The 22,537-nt window shown below is 37.6% G+C and overlaps 4 protein-coding genes across 4 annotated transcripts in view; 1 reads left to right on the forward strand and 3 right to left on the reverse strand.

The window, feature by feature from the left end:
* The window catches only part of LOC132787361 (serine-rich adhesin for platelets), a 37,591-nt gene extending 33,951 nt beyond the window's left edge, over positions 1–3,640 (reverse strand). The window contains exon 1 of the mRNA XM_060794362.1: positions 2,409–3,640. The gene's annotated coding sequence lies outside the window, so the exon portion shown is untranslated. The remainder of the gene's footprint in view (positions 1–2,408) is intronic.
* Positions 3,641–4,518: 878 nt separating this feature from the next.
* LOC132787364 (ubiquitin-like domain-containing CTD phosphatase 1) lies at positions 4,519–5,626 on the forward strand. The gene is made up of 2 exons (XM_060794365.1): positions 4,519–4,697; positions 4,748–5,626. Exons 1-2 carry the CDS (start codon positions 4,532–4,534, stop codon positions 5,548–5,550), a joined length of 969 nt encoding a protein of 322 aa, XP_060650348.1. The 5' UTR covers positions 4,519–4,531; the 3' UTR covers positions 5,551–5,626.
* A 15-nt stretch (positions 5,627–5,641) lies between these two features.
* On the reverse strand, positions 5,642–10,867 carry LOC132787362 (uncharacterized). The gene is made up of 8 exons (XM_060794363.1): positions 10,264–10,867; positions 7,959–8,327; positions 7,700–7,889; positions 7,395–7,632; positions 7,094–7,274; positions 6,828–7,041; positions 6,587–6,775; positions 5,642–6,530 (listed from the first exon to the last, which is right to left on the reverse strand). Exons 1-8 carry the CDS (start codon positions 10,346–10,348, stop codon positions 5,642–5,644), a joined length of 2,355 nt encoding a protein of 784 aa, XP_060650346.1. The 5' UTR covers positions 10,349–10,867.
* A 7,677-nt stretch (positions 10,868–18,544) lies between these two features.
* Positions 18,545–22,537, reverse strand: part of LOC132787363 (proteoglycan Cow) — a 51,496-nt gene continuing 47,503 nt past the window's right edge. The window contains 5 exon segments of the mRNA XM_060794364.1: positions 18,545–18,953; positions 19,357–19,494; positions 20,422–20,689; positions 20,691–20,809; positions 22,118–22,220. Of these exon segments, the coding sequence (XP_060650347.1) occupies positions 18,847–18,953; positions 19,357–19,494; positions 20,422–20,689; positions 20,691–20,809; positions 22,118–22,220 (735 nt within the window). The 3' untranslated portion in view covers positions 18,545–18,846.

A 22,537-nucleotide genomic window follows, 5' to 3' on the forward strand; every position in this document is an offset into this window, starting at 1 on the left:
AGTTTTGCTGCGTTTTGGAATTTTGCCTTTTGTTAGCATTTTTTGGTTTTTGGTTTTTATTTTAACGTTAATTTTATTTTTGTTGCTTTTCGCGAAAAAACAAACACACAACGAAAAAAAAGAAAACTTTCTCCGCGGCTTGTCGTGCAAACTTGACGCACAAAAAGCAACAGCAAAATGAAAGAAAAAAAAAAGTGAAAAAAGATATATATGTATATAAAAAAAGAAATGTACAACAAGCAGATGATTTACAGCATAAATAATGAAATGGTCATTGTTGGTTTTGAGTTATTTGCAAAGCCACAACAACAACAACAACAACAACATTAGCAACAAGTGTCGAGACAGGAAATTGAACTTTGTTAGAAAACCGCACGAAATAATTGCTCGACTTACAAGCACAAATAAACCGAGTGTGTTCATCTTGTGAGTACTAAAGTACTCACTACTTGTTTATGTATGTCAGTCCGCTGACCGGACAGATAAGATCCAAGCGAGAGACACGCTCTAGTTTAAGTGCCAATCAATCACGTTTCTCATATTCTTCTTATCAACTCAGCGCTCAGCATGTAACTTGACCGCAGTAGAATAAAAAAGAAAATTAAAAAAACGCGCGCGTTTTCTGGGCGCGACTTTTCCAGTCAATTCCTGACCACAGACAGACAGCAGCAATTGTTGTTGTTGTTGTTATGTAAACACACAACAAAGTAAATTTTACTAAGTCAATTTTAGTACTTAAACAATGCAAAGCAACCACAACAATAAGTGCGTGATTTGAAAAAGAAAAAAACAGCTTAAAAGTGAAAAGTTTTGACTGTGCTTTAATGTGCATAATTATTTTACTGCGTAACTTTTTTTGTTGGTCGGTCTCCTAACCGACTTCAATTGCGGCTTTATTTCACAAAGTTCGTGTCAAAATGCAGTTTTAAATATATGCCTTGTTTGTCTAAAGAAAAAAACAAATGTTTAACAATTCAGAAAAACAAAAACATTCGCTATATCGAAAAAGAAATCCAAATGCAAATCTTTGTGTGTGTTTTTTTCGCCAGTGAACAAGTTTTGTGAAAGCGTCTCTACACGTCTATCTATATATGAGCATGTATTTATTTGTTGTTAACTCGCCAGCAAATAGTTAATATATGTAACTACCATCAAACTATCATTTGCCCATCGATGGATGCATCGATTGAATCGAACTCCTTTTGCTTTTGTAGGCAGCAAACAAGTTTTTTTTTATTGCTTTTTTTTTTTTGCACTTTTTCCACTATGCGGCTTATTGACAATTTCTTTTGGAAAAGCACACGCCTTTTCCAGCGATCGCCGCGCCGTCTTTTCAATGGAATTTTCCTCATTGTGTCTGCAGTTGTTGCTCCCAAATCTGTTGTTGTTGCTGTTGTTGCTGCTGCAACGCTTCATTCATAATCAATTACGAGCACGAGCTTCGTGGATTACTATGGTTACGTTGGGTTGGGCTGAAGGCCTCAAGAGGTCAAACTAACTGCACACGACCTTAACTTTGCAGCCAAGAAAACTTGACTGCGATTACAGCAAAGGTTCATTAAACTAACTTTATAAATGTTTTTTTTTTTTTACTACATTGCAATCTTCAGCTCTTTGGGCTGTGTTTGATTTTATTAAAATAAATTATGATAATCTTTGAAGCAATTTATTGTCTTGTCTTCAGGTTGCAGCCTCAATATATCTTTATTGTTTCTTTTAATTATTCATTGCATATTAAGTTTGCATTTTGGTTTGGTCAAAAATATTAAGACATAAACAGTTCAAGTTGACTTCGATTATGGGAAAGATTCATTAAACTACATTTCAAATGTATTTTTGACTGCATCTGACTTCATTGTCATTTATTTTATTAAAATAAATTAACATAATCATTAAAGCAATTGTGTAGTCCCCAATATTACTTTCGTTTATTTCATTATTGAAACAAACAAAATATATTTATTGAATTTTGATTTCTGAATTACTTGATTGCTATTATGAATTATAAACCTAAAGTGCAATTCTCAACTTTCTGCCTTGTCTTCGACTTCATAATAAATAAAAATAAATACCTTCGAAAGCAATTTTTTATCTCTAGGTTGTTTTCAATCTTGGCCCCATTCTTACTTTGGTTTATTTAAATTATTCAACGCACAAGAAATAAGCAAACTTATGTTTATGTTCATTTCACATTTCGCATTTTTGTTTTGGCCAAAAATATTAAATGACATAAACAGTTTCGCTCATTTCCGTTGACAGGTTCTCAATTTTTAAGTTGTTTTTTATCTGGTTGTTTTTTTTTTTTGCTGTGCACGTCACTTACAAAGCATTTGAGAAAGTTTTTTATATGCGAATTTCTTAAGCACAATTCGTGTTTAATTAAATTTGAAAAAAATACCATAACTTACCTGCTGGGTGTTTATGCAAACCGGCAGACGAAAATGTTGTTGAAAAAAAAGAATTTCACAGCGTCAGCAAGTGACACAGAAATGTGACAGGCAAGAGAAGGAGGAGGAGGGTAATAATTATCCAAGAAATTCTAGACGTTTTGCAATAGTATGTATGTGTAAGTGTGTGTTTGGGTGTAATGCGAATCCGGCTGGCGAAGCACGTTAAAAGAATGCGAGTTGTGCTTATGAAATTGCAGTTGAAAAGCTTTTAGAACTTTTCACTGGCTTCCATGAACTTTGCACAAAAGTTGGCCAAACAACTTGTTGTTGTTGTTGTTGCTGCTGCTGTTGCTGGGGCCAATTGTATTGAACACGCTCTCAGATTGCGTTTAGGAGCTCGTTAACTCGTTTCGAAGCTGCAGAAATGAATCCAAAAGGCGTTTGCTCTATTCCTCTGCTGCTGCGGCGGCTGCGCTGCTTTTGTTGTTGTTGCTGCCTCCGCTGTTGGTGTAGTTTACACGACGCGGTTGCTGCGCTGCTGCTGCGGTTTTGGGTGACTGACAGAGACAGCGACACACAAATAGATCGAGAGGGGACGGGCGGGGGAGTTCCGGTATATCGTTGTTCGGTATCGTTTACAATGCGTTTTAAGTCAACTTTTTTCTTGCTAAAAACTATTGTTGTTGTTGTTGTTGTTATTGCAGGGGCCGGTTTTCGTTTAGTTAGAATTCGTTATGAGTAGGAAAAAAAACGTAGTAAACAAATTCATCAGTATCACTTGCACATTCTTTTTTTTACTATTATTATTTACTTGTTAATTGATTTCGTAGTGAGTTGATTCTCTTTCTTTTCTTGTCGATTTTGTTTGTTTTGTGTTTTTGTTGTCGTTTAGAAAGTGGGTTAAATTAAACAGCGCGTCTTCTTAGCTACGCTTTATGCAAATTATTTCTCGCATTTGATATTCACATACAATACATAGAAACATACATGGAACACGCATGTATGGTGCTTGTTAAGATCTGTGATTTATTTCGATTTCTTGCAAATATCAACTTCATTCAACTTTGTAATCATGCGTTGCGTTTTTTTTTTCTTCTTTGATTATCTATCTCTTTCACTTCTTTGAAGTTCGCAACTAAGTTAAATACAACTTGATTTTCCGCTTGAGACGTTTGCACTTCTTCTCGTTTCACTCGCAACTGAATGGAAGCTCAAACGACGAAGACGGCGACGACGACGATCTTCGTGACTGCGCCGCGGCCGCTGCTTCGAGACACGAATGAACGATCCAAGCTGCAGAAGTGGCTTCGTGCACTTATTGTTGTTGCTGCTGGGGCTCGCAGGTGAGAGAGCCGACGAAATGAACAAATGAATAAGAAACCGCGCTTTAGATGTAAGATAAGTGATTTCTTATTAACGTATAGTAATAATAATTACTCAACAATAACCAAACACTCTTTGAAATACTTTAAACTTTTTTAATTTTCACTTTTGCCGGCGCGTCGGAGAACGAACGAAAAAGCGCAGAGAACAAACGGTAAATCAGTTTCAGCGCGAAGCGATCGTTGCATTTGATTAATACGAAGTGACCAAGATTTTGTAGCAGGAAAATACTAAATGAACACCCAACAACGAATATAAAAAATACTAGCAATCGCAACTAAAAATATTGCTAAACCAATGTTAAATAGAAGGATTAATAATAGTTTGCAAATATTTGTTATTAAAACCATTCCAAACGCATTCAACAATTCATTGAAAACGATTGCCACTGCTGCAGTGTTGTTAAGGGAACTAAATGAACTACTGATTCAGCGCAATGAACAACTGTGCTAAAACGTTGTGTGACCGTTTTGAAATTTACATATAGCTTTCGGTATATTTTAAAATTCAACTTGCGGCCACATCCGGTGCCAGAGACGAAAGAAATTTTATACAAAACCAATTCGAAACGAATTTTTGCTGACGCGCAACAATTTTGTACAAAAACTATGATTAATACAACTGCGGCACTTAATAAATAAAAAAGCAATAAACCGGTTACCTGCAACTGAAATCAAGTAGGCAAACCAGACTTTGTTTAACTGTTTAATTGTTCATTGTTTTTAAACTGTTTTTCCTGCTGCAGTTCTAAAAAAAAAATGACTGAAATAAAGGAAATGGTAGTTATTGTAAAATGGAGTGGCAAGGAGTACCCGCTGACTGACCTCACCGACCAGGACACCGTTGAGGTGCTGCGCCACGAAATCTTTCGAAAAACACAAGTGCGTCCGGAACGCCAAAAGCTGTTGAATCTGAAGCACAAAGGTAAGTTGTAAGTTGATTGTGGAACATTAACATAATTGAGGACCTTATAGGCAAACCCGCTGCTGACAATATTAAGCTATGCAATCTGGAGCTCAAGCCCAATTTCAAGCTGATGATGGTGGGCTCAACGGAGGCGGACATCGAGGATGCCTGCAGTCTGCCCGAGGACATTGGCGAGGTCATCGATGACTTTGACGATGCCGAGGAGCGGGAGGAAAGCGTGGAGAACTCAGCCGTGTATCTTGCAAAGGTGCAGCGACGTGTTCGAGACTACAAAATCGCTGAGTTGTCGCCGGCACGCGAAGGAAAACATTTGCTAGTGCTGGACATCGATTACACGCTCTTTGATCATCGCTCGCCGGCAGAGCAAGGCACAGAACTGATGCGTCCGTACTTACACGAGTTCCTTGCTTCCGCTTATGAGCACTATGATATTGTCATCTGGTCCGCAACCAGCATGCGTTGGATTGAAGAGAAGATGCGTTTGCTCGGTGTGACTACGAATGAAAACTACAAGATCATGTTCTACCTCGACTCGAATGCAATGATCTCAGTGCATGTGCCAGATCGTGGTGTGGTGGATGTGAAGCCATTGGGCGTCATCTGGGGACTGTACAAACAGTATAGTTCCAAGAATACGATTATGTTCGATGATATACGTCGCAATTTCATGATGAATCCCAAGTCTGGTCTCAAAATTCGTCCATTTCGCCAGGCGCACTTGAATCGCAACAGTGACAAGGAGCTGCTCAAGTTGTCCAAGTATCTGCGCCAGATTGCACTCTACTGCAAAGACTTTAATCAGCTCAATCATCGCAAGTGGGAGCACTACGATCCCAAGAAGAGCTCTTAACTAAATCTCTCCTCGCTTGTTTGTAAGATTCGCTTAATTTTTATTCAATTAAAATGTATTTTTTAACGCTTCGTAAGTACGTTATTCTATCCTAGAGCGTGTAACCGCCTTGATCCGCCCAGTGAACGCGTCTAGCCTCCAAATACTCTTCGTGCAATCGTCGTCGCTCCTCCTCCAGCTTGGCCAGGCGACGATAACGCTGCAACACCATGCCACAGCCGAAGAGCAACGCCACCTGACAGATCAACCAAAGTATGAAGAGCGCAATGAGCAGACTTTGATTGATGCAGATGTTATCCAGATGCAGCTGATCATCGATGCCAGCAATGAGCAACACGCCACGCTCTCCATACAAGTAGCTATTGCTGTTCGCCTGATCGGGACCATGGACACGCAGATTGTAGTTCAAGGGCAGCACAACATCTGCATTGTTCGTTGTATTCCTCGGCACATCCATCACTGTTGATATATAAACTGGATTCTGCACTCGAAGTTCGTCCAGCTGCCGCTTGCGACGTTGCCAATGCTTGGGTGTGAGATGCATGCAATTTGAAGGCGGACAACGTTCCACACAAAAGCGTATCTTTACATCGAAATTCACATTGGCAGTGCCCGAAAACTTGAAGGCATGAAAGCGTGCTCGCAGCATCGACTTTGACTTGCTGCGCACGCGTTCCAGTTCAGGGAAAACACTCGCATCGGTTGGACAGCCGCGTTCATCGATGAGCAGCACATAGTTTTGATTATCCTGTGATTTGGCCACCAACGAAGTGGCTCTAAAGTCTGGCAATGGTGCCAGCTGCAGTTCCAATTGATCCATGCTGTAGGCGGCCGTAATTTGCAGCTCCAGATTTTGGCCAATGCGCACATCGTTGGTTTCATGCTGATGCGAGAGATCAACGATTTGAAGCGAGATGTGTGGATGCGGCTGCGGGCCTTGACTGCTGTTATAGTGCACCATGCCTTCTTGAGGTAGCATGCTGAAGAGAAGGACTTCAATTAGTGGAGGATTTATAGCAATGTGTAGTTGTCTTACTGCTCAGCGTATTCTAGCGAGGATTCAAGAGCGATGGCGCTAGGCACCTGCTCCGAGGCATCAGCGCTGTTGTCGCGAGTCATTTGGCTTGTGGCATTGTTCAAGATGCAGCCCACTTTGATGAGACGATCGCCCTGCGTTTGCACATTGGCATTGTGCTGTATGACCACCAAGGCAGAGATGAAGGTTCTGCATAGCAATTGGATTAATTTTAGAGCACTTAAAAGGAAGCGTTGCTCACCTATGATAAGTCTGCGTCATTTCGTAGGCACGCAGCACGCCACAGCGATTCTCCCTAGTCTCGCTGCCAATCTCAAGCGAGAGCAGCACACTCTCATTACCCGAGCCGGTAACTTGACAATCCTTTGAGTGCATGCTTGCGTACATTTTGCCTGTGAAGGACTCCTTTGGCTTGTAGCGTATGCTCATCTCATCGCGTGTGCAAAAGACCTGCACTGTGAAAAGGATTAGAGAAAGAGATATTCCGGATGGTCTCAGCTAACTCACCATCCAAACATTTAACGCGTCGCATGTAAACGGAATTCTCCCGCAACTTCAAGCTGCGTGGACCCAGCGAAATGATGTCCTCGGAGTGCAGCAGACACTCGGAATGCGTCAATTGATCCACATAGTAAAAGGAGATGCCCTGGCAATAGAATTTGGACTCGTGTGTGCAAAGCGACTGACACTGTAAACCAAAACCAAAAAGGGTCATCAATCATGTATCATCGATTAGCATCGTCTGACTGCTCAACCGCAACAACAAGAGGCAACAACAAGCTGCTGATGTTGCTGTTGTGGAACACACCTCTTTCTGGGTTAGGCCCAAATATTTGGCTTCCGCGTAGATGAAACTGCTGTTGGCATACAATTCATACGAGCAATTGTCGTTCTCGGCGGGTCGCTCATGGCACTGGTTCTCCATGTATTCCTCATCGTAGGGCGCCGCCCGGAATGCGTCCGGCTGTATGGACTTGTCCTTGTCGCTCAGCGTGCAACGCCCGTATGTGGCATGTGGTGACGCGCTGGGTTCCTCATTGCGAAACCTGCAAATGAAATGTTAGTGATACATAACCGAATGGCAATTAATATTCGCTAGAAATCAGAAATTACCGCTCACGATTGTTGCGATACGAGGGCGCAAACGAGGCGGAGAGACATCTGAATTGCGTTTCAAAGAAACATCTCTCGGCGCACTCACGACGCGTGACCAACGTTGAAATTGTCTTTCTGCCATGAAACACCAGACTGTTGCCCGGAATTTTGGTCAGCGCCCAGAGGCGACCTTTGCACGCTTCGGGAACTGCAAAAGATTTCAAGGTTTTAGCACCACGCCCACATCCCGCATTCGGGGGAAACTTCATCGACTCACCATGCAGACAAGTCTTTTCGTAGAACATGGCCTCGCCATCGGCAATCAATGGCAACTCATCCGCAATGGGCAGATAGCGTGAGTTGCGCTCAAAGTACGAGTAGCCATAGCATTCATCCGTGTCCAGCAGATGCACATACGCAATGCAATCCGGATCCTCGTTGCAGCTGCGCCAACAAATCAAACTTGCAGGTGGATCAGCTGTTGACTTTCCATAGTCGCCACTGCGTCGATCGCGATCCTTAAAGTTGCTGGCAGTGGGCGTGGCATAGATCAGATTGCGTTCGCTGAGGTATTCCAGTGGCGGTCGGAAGCCCACGATCTTCTGTAGCTGCATCTGATGCAGCGGACACTTGAGCAGCAAAGCATCTGCGGGATTGAGAATGATTGACGCATGACTGAGAAACACACACAAACAAATTCCATGAATTGCTGGGAACCAATGAGCAAGTCTATATAGTATTCATAGTATGATCTGAGCAATACCTCGATTTGCGCATATTGATTTCAATGCGAGAACAACACGGCGAAAAAGTACACAAATTGTGCAGGTTGCAAATAAAAATAATATTGATTAGCCAAGCGAATAATGCGCGACTTCTATGCATAGCTAAGCAATTAGGCAGCTATTTAGAAAGATGATCATATGCGATCGTTGATCGTAGTATATCCAAGTGCGGGAAAAGTATTCATGACAGATTGACAGATATTTTAAGAAAGATAGAACGATGATCAAATATAATATATATCAAGCAGCGAGATCATATGCGATCGTATATATTATAAAAAGTTGCGGGAAATTCTTGAAACTATGGCAAAAGAATTCGTGATAGATTGACAGATATTTTAAGAAAGATAAAACGATGATCAAATTTAGTATATTAAGATATCATCGCGATCGATCGTTTATATTATAAAAAGTTGCGGGAAATTCTTGAAACTATGGCAAAAGTATTCATGGAAATAGAGGAATTCATTGATAGATTTACAATTACTAATAGAAAGATATAACGATGATCTTATGCGATCAAATATAGTATATCAAGCAGAGCAAAGTATTTATTAATTTCAAGAAATTCATTCTTAGAACAATGATTGTAGCAAAGGGAGATTTTTGTAACTATTAGAAAGTCATTGCATTAGAGGAAATATGACTCAATATATTTTATATTTACTACATCTATCTATATAATTATCTATTAAAATGTATAAATACTTGAATTTATACAATATTTTTAAGGGATTTACGTATTCTATTATCTGATGCTAATCTTAATATTCCCCAAAGCGTAAATATATTTCTGTAATTGAACAATTAAATCAAGTGCGAGTACTTCCGTCTCTCACGACAGTTATGTAATTTTCTAAACAATAGTTATCAGCTGGAGTGCTTAGACATGCTCTCATAGCGACTTAAAGATCGCACTCTCTATCTATATTCTAGTATCTCTCTTCTATACACACTTCTCTTTGTGTCTAGCACTCTGTTGTAAATTGATCTGTGTCGTTTTGGCTTTGACTCGCAAAAACATTGCTATACAATGCAAATTACAAGTGCAAAAATGATTTATTAAATGTGCGAGACTAGAGTGATGGACGGAGAAATACCCTGTAAACTAAATACAGAAAATTTAACTTGTTTTTCAACTTAAATTCACTTCAAAGTGTTTAAAGTATCTTTGAAGCTTTTAAAAGGAAGAAACTGTGTATAAAGCAACGAGCGCTAGATGGCGCCAGCTCTTCACTTAATGCTCTCCATAAGGGAAGAAAGTTTACTATTGCAGAGTTATTGTATTTATTCATTTTTGGACATATAAATAAAGAACAAATTAAATTTAAATTAAAAGTCAACATCAGTAGGCACAGTTCTGTTTATTAATTGCTTTTCATATTTATATTTTAGCATAAAAACTACATTAAATAAAGCCAAGCTGGACTACACTTTAAAAATGTTTGTTTTACAAGGTATACAAAATGATTTAATGGCTGCAGCGCATCATCTAAAGCAATTGCCTTTGCCTGACCTCAAGTTACTCATTACAGATCATTGTAATTAAATGCGTCTATGTTTTGACTGTTTCAACATGGGAAACAAACTTTAAACATTTGCTCCCACACCTCAGAGCTAGCCTTGTCCTTACTCTACAGGGTATGCAAATATACCCTGTGTGTGTGTTCATGCAATATTAGAGCTAATTAGTTAAGCACACAAAGCAAGTGAAATGCAGTCAGAAGTTCAGCTGGCAAACATATCAAATGATGGGCAGAAGTTGGCCAATAGCCAATGGCCAATACCGTTGCTTACCATTTGCATTTTGTTGCAGCAACAATAATATTATTGTGAATATTAAATTCCACAGGCATTGCGTTGTTGATTCTGATTTCGGCATTGTTTTTTCCCCTCTCTCCACGCCTTTCCTCTCCTCGCTTTGTATTTGTTGTTGATGTTGTTCGATATGCTTTTGTTTTAAGCAAAAGTTGTTATTATTGTTATTGCATTGCAAATTGTTATTGTAATTGATTTTCGGACCGAATTGATATGCAGCTCCGTTGGGATGTGTTTCCCTATTTTTGGCCCACTTTAACACTCTGGCACTTTCAATTTCAATTTAGATTTGAATTTGAATTTGAGTTTTGTAATGGGAATTCGAATTGCCTGCAAATGTTTAATAGAGGCCGCAGGTCGAACTTCAGTCAGCTGGCTTTAGTTGACTTGTCAATTAGCCCAATTAAATTTAATGCCTCGACAACTGCGCGATGACAAAACACCTTTTATCATTTTTATTTATTACACTAGTTATACTTTTAAATAACACTTTCAATTAAATGCGAAATGCACTTTACACGCGGCTTTTTTTTTTGTTTTTTTTTGATCGCGCACGTCCGACGAGCGTCGCTTTCGACTTGCAAATAGCTGAGGCTTCGGCTTCAACTGCCGCTGAGGCTGAGACTAACGCTGAGGTCGCGCCAGGTAGACACACACACACACACCAATACACACACACACATAGAAGCTAAGCTACCTGAGCTGATATGCAGTCGAAGCTGATCGAGCGTCGACGTCGCGGCTAACCGAGCGTATGAGAAATTTCATGTCAACGTCGCCGGCTCACTAGATGATTAGATCGCAGCTGGGGTGTAACTGCAATGGGAGTGAAAGAGAGAGGGAGTACAGGTAGAGAGTGAGAGGGAGAGTGGGAGGGAAGATGCCACCGAATTGTGCTCGCTGGTTCGCTTACAATGTGCAATAAACAAAACTATTTAACGCACATGCACAAAGCGTGGGAGAGAGAGGGAGAGAAGGGGAAGTGTGCTGGCTCAGACTTCCAGCTGTATCTATAACGAACATATAGCTCCGAACTATCGGTGGCAGCATCTAGCGAAGCATTAAGCGCACTTTCCGTGTGTCTTTCGACTGTTTGCGCAGTTGTTGCATCTGATGTTATTGTATTAGTTCAGTTCGTTGTTGTTGTTGTACTTCTAGTTGTTGTTGCTACTTCTATTGTTGTTGTATTCAATGGCACTTTTAACAGTTCAGTGGTTTTTTCGCCGTTGACAACTTTTGTTTGTTTGTTGTTTGCCCCATGATAAATGCTTAATTCACAATTGTTGCCTCAGCATTGTTACAGTTGCAACATAAATATATGCGTGTGTTTGTGTGTTTGTGTGTGCTCAACAATTGATTCTTTTACACACACACACACACACACACACACACACACACACACACACACACAAACGCACACGCACAGTAGCACTGGGCATTACAGGGCGTATGCGCAATTTTGTACATGCTTAATTTGCTGTTGATTTCTAATTAGCCACAGTGGCAACAATTAATTAGCAGTGCGGTAAAAAGAGCAACAGTCGAAAGAGAGAGCGAGAGAGAGAGTGCGAGAGAGAGAGAGAGACAGTTTAGGTTCTCTCCACCCTTTGACATCACATAATTATGTTGTAATGCGCCAACTTGTGCGTGACCTTTGGCGGTTACACATTTTGGAATTTTATTTATTTACTTATTGGCAAGTTGGTCAAGGTCGTCATCATAGAGACGCCCATCTGTCTTGCTTGAGCGATGTTGTAGGCCCAGCGCTTTAGTTGACATTTTATATATAGAGATTGTGAGCTACAAGTCGTATACGTAATTTACGAACACACAGGAACACAGACATGCAATTGCTCAATTTACGTTGGACAATGTGGACAATGTGAAGTATGCAATTATATGGACTGAAGTATATTAAATTGAATTATCAATTAATTAGTTTGGCCATTAGTCGCTGCTCAACATTTTGTGTGTGTTGCCGTGTCAACTTGGAATGTCTTCGAATTAACGAAATAATCCAAGCTATCAGTAAGTCAATAAATAATTGTTATCATTAAACATGTTTCGCTGAATTCGTTTTATCTATTTGTACACAAAATATAAACTTGATTTATTTCACTCGGATAGGTAATTAGCACGAATTGCAAATAAATGTCGAGGCATTTTTCCCCAAATGAAAATAATAATTGCACATAAATATATTTAATCCGTTTTATGAATTATTATTATTGGTTTCTAAATTGGTAAAATTAGCTTCGAACCTTTAATTCTTTTGAGAGCAATAACATGCAAATATGCGACTAAATGTTAATTAAACAAACAAATGTCTATTTTCGATTTAGAAGAGATTTGTATTTTAATTGCTTTTATTATTCATTTATGCATATTATTAAAGCATTGCTAACTAACTTTTCCAGCCACTGAATTTATGCAAGAATATTTTACAAATTGCGTTTTTGCTTGTCTAGAACCTTGGTTTGCCAAACATTTGAATGGCTCAATTTAAATAAATTTGCAATAATCTAATAAACTGCCAACAATTTGCTCAATGTTTAAATAGATACCATTTGTGGAGAATGCAAACGTCGTATACTTAATATTTTACGGCCAAGTAGACAGAAAGTTGCACAGTTTTGTTGTAGTTGTTGTTGACCTCATTTAATGAGCAATTTTCATTAAATTTTCTCTCTCTCCGGCAGAAGAGTTTACCTTTCGCTTTTGTTGCTGTTGCTCGGCGTGTTCTGATTGTCGCGTTGCGTATACGTAATAATTCATAAGCCTGGCATGTGCTCCGCATGCAAGGGCACTATAATAATTGCATGTTGCCGCGCCAAATAAAACAATATGCAGGTCGACATAACAAATACAATCACAAGCACACGCACACACACACATACACAGAGTGAACCCCTGGGCTCAAAAAGGGTCAAGCCAAACACATTTGCGAACGGGGCGTAAATACTGTATAAACTATAAACTTTATAAAAAACAAGTAAGAAAGTTACATTCAAGTTAATTCGACTGTGATATACCTCAACAGTGCGGTATTATTTTTTAAATATACCGAATTAATATACCAGAAAATACACAAAACACAATATTTGGTATATTGATATAGTATTACATTACAAACGAGTGAATAATTTAGCATACACTCAGTGCGGTATTGATTTTAAAACATACTTATTAACATACTGCAAAAATACTCAAAATATACAAACGGCTATATGTGGTAGGTATATTGATATATTACTACATTAAACAAGTAAGAAATTTACAGTCGAGTGTGCTCGACTGTGAGATACCAAAACGGTGTGGTCTATTTTATGCTACAAAAGTGCTAGAAAATATACCAAAGACCATATTTATTATATTAATATAGTACTACATACCATATATACCGTTGATATAGTACTATATATCAAAGAGTTCAAAATATACCATACAAACAGTGTGGTACTTGTTTTAAAATATACCAAATTAATATACCACAAAATACTAAAAATATACCTAAGTTGGTTTATTGATATAATAATTTCAAAATATACCATATAGTGCAAAAAATAATATAGCGCAAAAATACCAAAAACACCAAATGCTTTATTTGGTATATTGATATCATACCACATTTAAAATATACCATATAGTACTGAAATATACCAAATTGTCAGCCAATGCAACTAAGACCCGAAGTAAATAGATGTTGTTCTCCATAAAAAAGTATTTCTTAAAAACCTTCCACAATATTTATCTGATCGCATGTAAATTTTCAGGAATCATAAATACTGTATTTATTTTTGTAAGTACCAAAAATTGTTATTCGATTTTTATCGATTTGCGGGTGCTGAAGTGGGCGTGACAAAAATTTGAAACAGACTTTATCTGCGTGCAAATATAAAAAGTGATATAAAAAACAATTATATCTCTATTCCTTATAGTCTCTGAGATCTAGGTGTTCATACGGACGGACGGACAGACGGACAGACACACAGACGGACAGACGGACATGACTAGATCGTCTCGGCTGTTGACGCTGATTAAGAATATATATACTTTATAGGGTCGGAGATGCCTCCTTTAGCCTGTTAGATACATTTCCTGCAAGCACAAAGTTATAATACCCTTCTACCCTATGGGTAGCGGGTATAAAAATGTGCAACAATAACAAAGTTGGCGTCAAGAATGTGACTTTAAAATTTGTGTAGTGTTGTGTTGTGTGTGGTGGTGTGTGTGGTGGCAGCGTGGCAGCAATAAACAAAAGGCCGCGGCCAGTTGCAAGTTTATTTTCAGCACATGCCCGATCCACAGAGTTTTGCATTTCACCTTGAACTATAAAAGCTATTGCGTGGATGTGACTGTCGTTGTGTATGTGTGTGTGTGACTGTGTGTGTGTTTGTCAGTTTCAAACACACACACATGTACACAGTAGAAACAGCGAGAGCGTCAGCGCCTCGCCGAGTGACGCCTGAATGACGCATGAAAAACAAAAAAGTTGCAAACTTGCAAACACACACACACACACACATACACAGAACAACAGCTAAATAATTATGTATGTATGAGTGTAAGCTGCGTCTGTGTATGTATATAAAATTAACCTGCGCCGCATACACATGACAAAAGTCTGCCTAATTAAAAATGCCAAAAAGTCAGGCAAACGGGGGGCGACTGGCGACTTAAGTGGGGTCAGACAGCAGCAACAATGAGACACTGACACTCACACACACACAAGCACAGCTGGGTGACATGTCAGACGGGTCGACAGCCAGTCAGTTTGGCACAGGAAGGAAGGAAGAAGCAGGCGGGCAGAGCGGGGTAAAGGCAAACAGCAGCATAAAGCAACGGCTAAAGTTGCGCTTCAATGCTTCAACGACGGCAGCAGCAGCAGCACCCACAACAGCAGCAACAACAATGGCAACAGCAGCAGCAACAACAGTAGCAACAGCAACAACCACAGCAGCTGTCTCAGCCAGGCGTTGCATGCAACTTGTCACATTGTTTAAATCACTGAATTATGCAAATAGCTACGCACATATTACGATGGCAAGTCTCGCTCTCTCTCTCTCTCTCTCTCTCTCTCTCTCTCTCTCACATTCGCTCTCTTTCCTTCTCTGTTGCAGTTTCTATTAGCAACAATAACAAGTTGCTACTTAACACCACCGACAGAGACAACACTCTGTTTGAGTGACTAAATGACTAACTAAAAGTTGCACATGTCCAAGCCTTGTGTGTGTTAGTGTGTGTGTGTGTGTGATTGTTTATGTGCAATACACACGTCCATATGTGTGTGTGTGTTTGACATATGCTTAATTGTCTATCGTTTTGTTGCTGCTGGCACAACTTCCGTTTTGTCAAGCTTGCCAAAAGTTGCCGCCGCCAGTTGCACCCTTGGCGCCTCTAACTGCCCCCCTTATTACTACCTCCCCTCCTCCATTCCATGCCCAACTTCTGCTCCAACTAGCGTGTGAACTGTGTATGAAACGAGGCGACTTTATCGGCTGCCTGCGCGCCAACTAAAATTTATTTAAATCTCTGCCATAATTGTTTTGTGCGCCTGTTGCTTCTTTGTTGACTGTCTCTCTTTTTTTTCGCATAAAATTAGCACTGCAAATTTATTATCAACTCTGCACATTCTTGGCTTGGTCTTTGCTAGTTTGAGACTCCGTTTAAATGTCACAAGTCAACACCATTTATTTATCGTAGAAGAAGATTGCTCAAAGTTTAACTAAATACTTAATTCACTTTTGTTTCACAGAAGTTATGTGCCTTCTTCTGCTTAAATAAAAACACGGCACGTCTTTAAATTGCATTAAATTATATTTATTGATTTCATCGTTTTTGTATATATATAAATAAAACAGACATATATTATAATATATACGTAATTTAAACAAAATCTAAAGCGTTTTAACTGTATTCTTAAACGATTTACGCTTGCATTATTATTCGACAAAAAAAAAATACATAAACAAATGAAAAAGTCAATAAAATTTCTTAAGAAATTTATTAAAATGCATTTATACGTATTTATTTTTGTTGTTAATTGAATAAAATTGTTAAAAAACCGTTTCGTACTATTGAATATGTTGTTTTTTTATTTTTGTTTTTCATTTTTCCTTTTTTGGTTTTTATTTTTGAGCCGTAGAATGCAAAAAATGAAATCAAAGTAGTGAGTATGGAATTAACAGAGAGCTCTTTTCCAAATGCAAAAACTTTCGTCTAATTTTCCAACTATGCCAAAGCTTTGACGAAAATTTGCATTTCGATTGCGGTCTGCATTTATTGTTTGAAATTTGAGTGCCAAAAGTGGATTGATTGATGGATACACATGAGGGAGGGGGGAGGAGGTTTTTGGCTCACTAGAATTAATGCAATTCGCTTAATACACAAGTATACATAAATACATACATAAATACAATCGTGATCATAGTATATATAGTCAGTTTATAGAGTGTACACCACGCTGCAATTTTCTTTTTAAATGCAGCCAAAAAACACAATTTCTATAATTATAATTATTATGATGCATTTCTCCCGTCGTCGTCGTTTTCTCATTTCACGCACAAAAATCTGCAGCATACTTTTAGGATTAACTGAGAATTTCAAATTGCACCCGAAAGTATGCTATACAAAATTTTTTAATGCGAATTGCGCACAGCTTCGACTTTATTATTGCGCTTTAGTAATTAAAAAGTTATCCAAACCAAATTTGTTTGAATTTTTGCATTTTTGCTACTAATTACTGCGAATTTTCTAGTTAATAATGATTGCAAGCAATTATTGTTGTTTAGGGGAAAACAAATTGTGTTACGGGATAAATAAGCGAAATGATTTTGAATGCACTCTAGATCGTATGAAGTTGATTTTCCATTTCGGCTGCCACTTAATTATGCCACTTATATACTTACATACAGTTTAAACATATTATATATATATATTTTTTATATTTATTTACTTTTATATATACGTATATATATATATACTATAGATGTATATTGTGTATATACTCGTACGTATGCATAAGCATTTTCCTCTTACGTTTATATCGTATATTATTATTATTTAATATGATTTTATGTGGAAATTTGTAGATCTCTTTTGCGGTGTGCCTGGTTGCAAGTTGAATGTATATTTTAGCAAATTCTGTTTGTGTTTTACTTTCTTCTCTGATTTCTCTTAATTGGCAATTTCCAAATGCCCAAATGCAAATGTGTGTGTGTGTGTGAGTGAGGTTATTGGATAGTTTGAAGCAATCGCTTGGCTATCATCATGTGGCAGGTGCTAAATGGAAGTCGGAACATTTTCTATTAAATGAAAGCAGTGCCTACTCATAATTATGTGGTATTATGTTCCCCTCTAACACTAGGAATCTCTAAAGAATGCTGACATATATATATATTTATAGATATATGTATGTATGTAGTTCGCTCTCACTATTTATCTGGTATTATGCAGTACGCTAAGTAACTCTAAATGGAAGTGCAACTAACATAATTATGAGTGTTTGTCGTTTCATCTCTTTCATCATTTTTCATTTATTTACTCGAAGCGAACACAAAAATTTAGCTAGCTTTCTTTTGGTTTTTGTTTGTGTGAGTGTGTGTGTGTGTTTCCCCATCAACATCATCATCATCTAGTGTCTGCCTTCAATTTTCATTATCATCGTTTTCATTTCGTTATTTTTCAAAACCTATCACATAAATTTATATGTATTTTTTTGGGCGGAATTCTTAGCGTGTGTGTGTTTGGCTTTGTTTCGGTTTCGGTTTCGAGCAGATAAAGATACAGTAGGGGACAGAGATAGAAGACAGAAAAGAAAAGGAAAGTTGGCTATAAACATTTCGAATGTGTGTACAATAATCTCTTTAAAAGCTAAAAGACGGATTCGCGTGCATTAACAAAAGCTGCGGCTAATTTCAATTACCGCAAAATACTCAGACACAGCCACAACAAACACATAACTCTCAAAAACTAAACTTAAAGGGTATTTATTCGCTTTATGTGTATGTGTGTGTGTTGGGGGACGGGGGAGTTCAACCTTATATAAGCTAATTTTAGCATTTGTTTAATACCAATGTTGCGTGCAATACGCCTTGAACTATGCAACGCCTATCAAACGATGATTTTCACTTTTATTATTCATTTTGTTTGCTATCAATTTGCGAGTGTTTTGTTTGTTTTTCTTTGCTTTGCTTTGCTTTTTGCTTTTTGCTGCTGCTAAGTATATGGTTTAGTTGTAGTTGTTCTTTCTATGCGAAAACTCTTACATAACTACTGCACATTTATGTTCTTGTTTGTTTTTTTTTGGGATTTTCCTTTTTTTTTCATTTTCATTTTTAGTTTGTTTTCGTAGTTATCATAATAATAATAATAATAATATTAATGTTGTTTTTGTTTCATTTTTGGTTTTTGGTTTTTTTTCTGTTACGCCGTAATGCTCGCTGATTGGATTTGTTGCCAAGGCAATCAATACTTATGCACGTCCTGGCATCCTTCGGACCTCCTAGAATCCTGCGTGCTGCGGCCTGCGGGTGTGTGTGTGTGTGTGTGAGAGGGGGGCTTTTAAAAGACCAACATTTGATCGGCGCTGCCCTCCGCACTATCCTCATCGTCGGCACCCTCGTCCTCGTCGTCGGATGTCAGCGAGGCGGCATTGTTCACCACGGACTCTGTGCGGAGAGAATGGCAAATGGAATATAAAATTAAATTTTGCGTGCCCGCCTCAAATATGTGTTTGTTCGTTTCGTTCGTAATCGTAATCGTAATCGTAATCAACATAAACATAAGCATAAATCTTAAATTGAGTTTGCTTTTGGGTCTTGAGTTATGCATGGCGTATGCGTGATATTAATACCAAAACTTAATTATGGTCATCAGCTTAGCATAAGTTAAATAACTGCACACAAAATGCGGCTCTTTTGCTCAGCGTCCGCTTCAGGTAAGCAAAAGCCATTACGTATACGCATTGTTGGCCATTGGCAATACACAAACAGACCGCAGTTGGATAGATTTGTGTCAAGTGTTGGGAGAATTGTTCGTAACAACTGTATGTTGTATATTCTGAGTACTCACCGCAGTTGGGCTTGCCACGTGTGCGTGTGTTGGCGAATTCAACTCCATGCTTGTCCACACACCAACAGACACCCACCGAGTTGTGGCATTGTGTTGGCTTGTAGAATCCTTGTACATCGCAGTCGGGTGCGTAGGCGCCTAATTAGTTTATGTGGACGAAGTAGAAGTGGAAGAAGAACAATAACAATGCGCAATTTTAGTAAGTCTCTGCATAACTTGCAACCCAGCAACGTGTGAAGAGAAAGCGGCAAAAGCGAATTCTTTCTGTTTTGGTTTTTTCTATTGTTTTGCTCTGTTTTTTTTTCTTTTGTTGTTTGTACTTTTTGGGTCGTGTTAAGAGAGAGCGAGAGATAGAAAGAGAGGAACCCAAGAGACAAAACGAATAAAATGCAAAAAAGTAAATTATATAGTTAAAGTTGATAATAGGCCAACAAACAACAAAAAAAAAAAATGGAAGCAGGGAAAAAGTTGTGTGTTGTTGTTAAAAGTGTTTAATTTGCTGGCTTAAAAAGTTGCGTTTGGCTAAAAGGTAAACGAGAGAAGAGACAGAAAGGAAGCGAGAAAAAAAGTAGGTGTCCCTTTTAACAGTTGCTGTGGCTACTTAACTGTGTGTGTGTGTGTGTAGGGGTGTGTGTGTGTGCGTGAGCAGGCGCTTAATTATAGTTTGAATTGGGTTAAAGGTAGTGTAAAGAGTGTGTACATAAGTAAAAAAGCAGCGGAAAAGTTAAAAAAAAATGAAAAGCGCAGACAGCGAGACAAAAAGTGAGAGATAAAAAGAGAAAGAGAGAGAGAGGGCCAGAAATTGCGAAAGCAGAAAAGTAAAAGCAGATTTACTCTGCAAGCTATTCAGCAAAAGTTGTTTTTCTTGTTGTTTCTTTTTTCCGGTGTTGTTGTTGTCGTGTAGAATCAAAAACCGAATACATAACAACAACAACACAGCGCAATAGAATATACATACGAGTACATATATGGGAATATGTTGAGAGAACATACGAGATATTTCTATATATATATAGATATTAGTGTTATGTTAGCTAGAGAAATGTCCACCTGTACCTATCTCACCTGCAAAGTCGCCGGCGATTCTTCGGCGCACCGCGGCACACGGACGATCGGTCTTCTCAAAGCAGCGACACCATTCCCGTGTATTGATCGAGCTATCCTGATCCAGATCGCACGTATCGATGAATGGCTTAATGCAACGCTCGTTCTGATCGTGCTCCAGATCGTACATCTCCTGCAGCGACAACATGCCATCGTTGTTCAAGTCCAAATGGCCAAACATCCACTTCGCTTCGGTCTTGCAGGCGGGCGGGAAGTGAGCCTTCGATTTTTTGGCTGTGCTGGCGACGCTTCTTGCTGTCGGCCATGATCACGGAGAACCAATCAAGCAGACGATTGCCAATGGCGGTCAATTGCTGTGGCTTGCACTCAGCTGACTTTGATGGATAGCCTGGCAAATTGAGTGAAGTTATGAATAAATATGATTTTGTATGAAATTATGATATAAATTGATACTCATTGTAGTAAAATTCTTATAGCAAATAAATAAATATAAATACAATTCTTTAATATTAAAGCTCAAATTCGATTATTTATTATTTTTAACTCTTTAATGTAATACGATATCGATGTACCAAATATAGCCTTCGATATATTTAAGTATTTTTCGGTATATTTATTTGGTATATTTTTAGAATAAAATTGGAATGTATACTAAACATAGCCTTCGGTAGATTTAAGTATTTTTTGGTATAATAATTTAGTATATTTTAGAATATGGAGTATACTAAGTGCAACCTTTGGTATATTTAAATATTTTTCGGTATATTTAAGTGATATAGTATGTTCAGAATATGTAAAATACCAAATATAGTTCTCGGTAAATTCAAGTATATTAATTTGGTATATTTTTAGAATATATAGCATACCAAATAAAGTGTAAGTGTTTTTCGGTATATTAATGTACTATACTTTTAGAATACGGAATATATACTAAACATAGTCTTCAGTAGATTTAAGTATTTTTAGTATATTAATTTAGAATATGTATTTTTGGTATATTAATTTGGTATATTTTTAGAATATTAAATATATCTGTATATACTAAATAAACTCTTCAGTATATTCTAGTATTTTTCGGTATATTCATGTGGTATATGTTCTGAATATGGAAATTATACTAAATATATCCTTCGATATATTTAAGTATTTTTCGGTATAATAATTTAGTATATTTTTAGAATATGGAGTATAGTAAGTGCAACCTTTGGTATATTTAAATATTTTTCGGTATATAGTGATATAGTATGTTCAAAATATGTAAAATACCAGATATAGTCCTCGGTAAATTCAAGTATTTTTGGTATATTTTTAGAATATCTAGCATACCAAATAAAGCCTTCAATATATTTAAGTGTTTTTCGGTATATTAATGTACTTGTAGAATACCGAATATATACTAAGCATAGCCTTCGGTAAATTTAAGTATTTTAAGTATATTAATTTGGTATATATTTAGAATATGTAATATACCAAATATAGTCTTCAGTAAATTCAAGTATTTTTGGTATATTCATTTGGTACAATTTCAGAATAGGTAACATACCAAATATAGCCTTCAGTATTTTTTGTATATTTATTTGGTATATTTTAAGAATATGATTTTATTGAATATGGGTAGCAGCTGTAGCTTTCCCACTTATTTGCTTTAAAAACACCTTGCCTAACTTATATTATTATATATATTTCTTGAACTCACCATTTACATTATTGTTCTTGCTGTACTTCTGTGGCTGCTTCTCAACAACTTCGTTCTCATTGTAGTTGCGCATCTTGTGCTTCTCCTCCTGGTATTTGGCATCCTGCAAATAACATTAATTGTAGACAATTTGCATATGAAAAGTAAAACTAAACAAAAGTATTGAAATATTGTTTTTAATTTGTCAATTTATGATTGCCTAGGGCTTATTTGAAAAACAATACGTTTAATATATATGTGTGTATGTAAATAAAAATTGCAAATTTATAAACACTAAAAAAATGTTACAAAATAAATTGTGAATTTGTAGAATTGTTAGGCACAATTAAAAAATTAAAAAAGGGTTCTAAGAAATAAACTTAAGACACAATTTAAAAGTGTTTTTGTTTAATGTTCAATACAAAATAAATAACATTTTTA

The sequence above is a fragment of the Drosophila nasuta genome, chromosome 2R (assembly GCF_023558535.2).
Source record: "Drosophila nasuta strain 15112-1781.00 chromosome 2R, ASM2355853v1, whole genome shotgun sequence".
NCBI lineage: Eukaryota > Metazoa > Arthropoda > Insecta > Diptera > Drosophilidae > Drosophila > Drosophila nasuta.